Consider the following 5,577-nt stretch of genomic DNA (forward strand, 5'->3'; position numbering starts at 1 on the left):
GCCAAAGAACACAGGAAATCCACCTTACTCTGCAGAGCATATCTCTGTGGCTTTCCGCTGTAGCTTTTAAGGTAAAGACAAAGGTTAGGGTGAAGTTATTTCCTTGAAGCATCGTATTTATGTTCACAGTTTTACAATAAACTATTTTCAATAACTTTGTGAAGCTTTACACATAAGAATGTCCACTAACAGGGAAATAAGTAATTAAACAATCCTAAAATGATTTATAAAAAGTAATAAAATGCACCTAAGAAAATTAAATTCCATGGTGCAATTATATATAAAAAATCATTTCTGCTATGGACACATGGTCAGTATTATCTGTATAATGTGTACTGTGAGGAAATCTAGTTAGTTTTGAGGTAGTGTTGTTAAATGTTTAATGTTAATTATTTTTAAGCTGTTCAGTAAGTGTAGGCGTGTCTGTGACTGTAATGTGCCATATGTGAGGGAGGGCTCTTGTGGTAAGAAGTATCATTACAATATTCTTTTGAAACATTTTTATTTATTTGTTTATTGATGAACATCATGATATATTTATCAGTGTGCTTGAAATAAGTAGTTTAGGCATAAAATGTACATAGAAATATACATCATTTACAGACATCAATCCAGTACAGAGTGCATTCAAAATAAAGTTCCTCCATATATCAATACTGCTCTCACATATCCTCTTTTAGCCTGATGTGAGGGGACATTTTGTATTATTTGGTTTTGTCTTCGAATGTGTGTGTGTGGTTGAGGGTGTTGTTTCTTTTCCTGTGGTTATTGAATGCTGTACAGAACAAGTGATTCAAGGGTTTGTTCACCCAACAATGAAAATTTACTCACCCTCAAACCCGTAAGACCTTTGATCATCTTTGGAACATAAATTAAGATATTGATGAAATCCGAGAGCTCGACCCCTCCATAGACTGCAGCGTGACTGCAACTTTCAAGGCACAGAAAGGTAGTAAGACATCTTTAAAATAGCCCATGTGACTACATTAATACTTTTTGTGTGCAAAAACAACTACTTTATTCAAAAATCTCTTCTCTTCCCTGTCACTCTCTTACACAATTCACTTTGTTGGGCTATTCACAAAGTGCAGGCTTTCGGGTTTTATAGCAAAATATTGTCCAATCCCATGATCACATGCATGCGTTGTGGTACTTACATAAATCATGTAGGAGACTGACACGGAAGAGAAAAGATTGTGGAATAAAGTCGTTATTTTTGTTTGTTTTTGCGCACAAAAGGTATTCTCGTCACTTTATAACATTAAGGTTGAACCACTGTAGTCACATGGATGATTTTAACAATGTTTTTACTACCTTTCTGGGCCTTGAAAGTGGCAATTACGTTGCAGTCTATGGATGGGTCAGAGAACTCTCGGATTTAATCAAAATATCTTAATTTGTTTTCCGGAGATGAACGAAGGTCTTTCGGGTTTGGAACGACATGAGGGTGAGTAATTAATGACAGAAATGTCATTTTTGGGTGAACTAACCCTTTACATTTTTTCAGGTCATGTTGTGAGAGATATTGAGGAACAGACGTTAGTAGGTGACACATACTTTAGCAAACATAAAAAACATAACATATTTAATACTCTACAGGCACTAGTTTACTCACAAATATTAAAATGCAGAAAGCATTATTTTCTCCACCAACATGAAGCAGGAATTTTAATGGAATGATTAATTATTATTTTTATTTTTATTTTTTACAACGCCGATTGTTTTTACTAATTGAGGTAGAATAATGGATATGATATCACCATCATTAAATCAACAAATGTTAAATTGCATTATAGTTAATGAAGATTAACATCTTTATATTTACAAAAATGAAGCAAGATTAAATGATGAGCACAATATGTACAAAAACAAAGGAACAGCACCAACAGATTTTGAAACAATATCGTTTTTCTGGTCCCACTTTATATTAGGTGGCCTTAGCTACTACTGTATGTACTTACATTAAAAAAAAAAGTAGCCTACAATGTACTTATTATTTTCATATTGTATTGCAAAACACTTTTGCGGCTATTGAGGTGGGACACGGGTAAAGTTAGGGACAGGTGTGGTGGTATGGATAAGTTTGAGGGTAGGGTTATGTGAAAGGGAAGGGTCAACTGTGTAATTATAAATGTAAATACAGAAATTAATTACAGATGTAATAACATACAGGTAATTTTTTAAATGTAAGTACAATGTAAAAACATGTATTTACATAATAAATGCATTGTAACAAAGGATTCATTTAAATGTTAATACATAGTAATTAAGGCTACCTAATATAAAGTGTGTTTGTTTTTCTTACTGTGTTAGAAAGAAAAACACTTTAAACTTGTGTACTTTTGGCAGGAGATGTAAAAAAAAGACCTGTGTTGGAAGTTTCATTCTCTGAAACTTTTGATTGGGTAGATGTTGACTGGTAGGTCTTTACACATCGAAGATATCTTGAAAACGCATTTGTAAGGCATTTCCTGAACTTTTCTCCAACAAAAGCATAAATCACCGGATTTACAGAGCAATGTGTGAGTGCGATCAACTCTGTCCACTCCATGGCTACGTTGATATTACTCTGAGTCTCACAGCTAGACAAAGATAGAATTTCAAATTCCTGCAAGGTTTTCAGAAACACCACCACATTGTAGGGCACCCAGAAAACCACAAACACAATGACAATGCCTAAGATGAGCTTTATTGCCCGATCCTTTTTGGAGTTTTTTGTCTTCTTCACAACCATTAGGACCCTGATGTAGCAGTAGGCTATAATGGGCAAAGAGATGAACAGCCCTACTGCATTTTCACCAAAGTTACGGAAAAGCTTCCAATTCCGGGACGACCCAGCAGGATAAATTCGCTGACAGCTGGTGAAGTCTTCCTCTTTGACCATTGCTGCAAAGATGGCCTCTGGAAGGGCGGCACAGATCGAAATCATCCATATTACGAGACTCGCCACAATTCCATAACGCAGCATCTTCGCTCCCAGCACCGCAACGGCATGTACGATGACCAGATAGCGATCCACGCTCATCAGGGTCACGAATAAGATCCCACTGTAAAATCCCACTTGGTATGTACCTGCCATAACTTTACATAATCCGTTGGCTTTTAGGTGGCCCTGAGTATAGAGAGCCCAGAAGGGCAGCGAGAGGACCATTAGTAGGTCTGACAGGGCCAGATTTAGCAGGCAGAGATTTGTCATATTTTTCACATGCATTATTTTCAAAAGGACCCATAAGACAGTGATGTTGCCAATAAGGCCAAGCACAAAAAATATGTAGAAAATGGCTGCTTTGAGATTTGAATTCAGTTGTGAATTCTGATTATTGCATAAGTCTGCCCCGGGTTCGTCGTAATAGTATGATGTTGTATCCATCCTGTAACAAACAGTAAATGTTATTTAGTGAAATATGAAAAAGGAAAAAAAAATAAAAATTGGTTTTGATAGTCAGCTTTATATGCTGACTATCAAATTGCATATAGCAAACTGCATATAGCAAATGGCATGTCTATAGTAATATAGTAATATATTAATTTATTTGTAATACTTTGGTTTGATTATATGTATTTATAATTATACTATTTATAGTAATTAATTATGCTTTAATGCTGTTTTTACCTAATATCACTATATTAGTGCCACGTTTTAATTAGTTAAAAGTAGTAGAAGTATTTAAAAAGTAGTTAAAACAAAATGTTGTTCTTGTGCACAATGAATAAAACTGGGAACACTTTTGTGGACTGAGACCACTCATTTGACTATCATGCAGTGGTTATGATACTGTTTTTTGAAACAGCAGAAAAAAAATGACATTGGGAGTGAAAATGTGCGATGCTGTCATGGTGTGAAAGTAGGTGTCAGCAAGTTCTAATGCATACATTAGCAAATCTACATTATGGGGACTTCTGAAAATCTGGAAACTGAGTCAGAAAACACGTCCCAATTTACTTTCATGTACTTTTTCCATAAATCATGCATAATAATTTGTAGAGACTAACTATATTCTATTGCTTTATGATGAGCTGCTGAGCTACACTTTATTTTGATGATCCACTTTAGGAATTCTACTAACTATAAGTAACTGTGTACCTACATGTCAACTAACTCTCATTACGTCATTAGAGTATTAGTAGACTGTTAGGTTAGGGTTCGGGTTGATAGAATAAGTTGACATGTAGCTGTAAAGGTATATAGTCAGTAGAATGTCTGTTGGGGACCATCAAAATAAAGTGTTAGCAGATATTAAGCAGACAGTCTACTTATACTCTAATGATCGGTAGTGTACAGTTGTTGTAAAGTTACTTATAGTTAGTAGAATGTCTAAAGTGGATTATATAAATAAAGCATTACCGTGACTATCAGGCAAAGTTTCATCATGATGTAATTGCATTATAATTGCAGACAGCGATACACTAACAGAGCAGTCAAATTTATATAATAAACCTGGTCAAGGATGTTACAAGTATATCTTATATTTCGGTAGGCATTTGAGAAATTCTTCTAATATTTAATACAAAATTTGACAGTGAAAAAAATTTAAAGGTACCACTAAACAAAACCTCAAAGCTGTCACATGCCAACCTTTTTTTTTCTCAAATATTAGTACGTAGAAACAGGAGGTCGTAGTATGCTGTTTAACCACATGCTTTTGAAACATCCCACCACAATCCCACTATCATACCATCAGTGTCTGTGATCTCATCTACTACTTTTGTGAATTACAGTGCTAGCACAGTACAAAATAAAGAATGAACAAAACCCAATCCCAATACAGAGTAGAAATCACTTGTATGTGATAGAATAATTGCATAAACAACACTGAATGTAATAAATCAAACTGTATATTCAAGAAACAGGGATTACATTTTAGAGCCAATCTCTGTAATTTATCCATTTATCCAATTTAATGATGGATCTAAATGTGATGGTTAATCAATAAAATGATGAAAATCCAATACATTGAAGAAAAAAAATAAGTTTACCTGTCGGCATAGGATTCGGTCATTATGACAAGCTGCTGTCACTCTTGTTGTTGAGATGTTGAGACTTGTATGTTAATGGAAGTACGTCTAATTAATTTCACCCTCTTTCTGTACATTTGCCTTCAGCAAATTTCCTGTAAAATGAAGCATGTGCATGTGTCAGTGTGCTTTTCTGCATAACTGTATCTTGCGAGGCGAAGGTGACATCTGAACACATTTCCTGTCACCGCACTGAGGTTGCAGGTTTGGATGCAAAAAAAGAAATTCCCGAGGAGGAGATAAAACAATAAATCTGAGTCATTTAAGTGTGTGACGGCTACTGAATGAACGCTAATATCTGCCCCCACCCACAGCAAATGTCTTGGAAGGACATTTAGATAATGTCAAAAACCATCCCACACCGATGAAAAATATGATGAAATTAACCATATCTGTGCTTTTTTCACTTTCAACATTGAGTCAGTTTTCAGGAATTTAACAAATAAAGAGCATGTGAAACTAATGCTTGTTAGAAAATGAATTATGGGTATATTTTGAGAATTTGTCTCTTTTTCCTGCTTGTCATGGTATTTATAAAGCAAACGGATGTTTTGTTTTTTG

General features: G+C 34.8%; 1 protein-coding gene across 1 annotated transcript; it reads right to left on the reverse strand.

Moving 5' to 3' along the window:
• Window positions 1–1,708: 1,708 nt before the first annotated feature.
• On the reverse strand, window positions 1,709–5,088 carry LOC307139020 (C-C chemokine receptor type 4). The gene is made up of 2 exons (XM_079837797.1): window positions 4,978–5,088; window positions 1,709–3,371 (listed from the first exon to the last, which is right to left on the reverse strand). Exons 1-2 carry the CDS (start codon window positions 4,998–5,000, stop codon window positions 2,327–2,329), a joined length of 1,068 nt encoding a protein of 355 aa, XP_079693923.1. The 5' UTR covers window positions 5,001–5,088; the 3' UTR covers window positions 1,709–2,326.
• Between the last annotated feature and the right edge of the window lie 489 nt (window positions 5,089–5,577).

This window comes from Gobio gobio, assembly GCF_949357685.1.
Source record: "Gobio gobio genome assembly, chromosome: 15".
Taxonomy (NCBI): Eukaryota; Metazoa; Chordata; class Actinopteri; order Cypriniformes; family Gobionidae; genus Gobio; species Gobio gobio.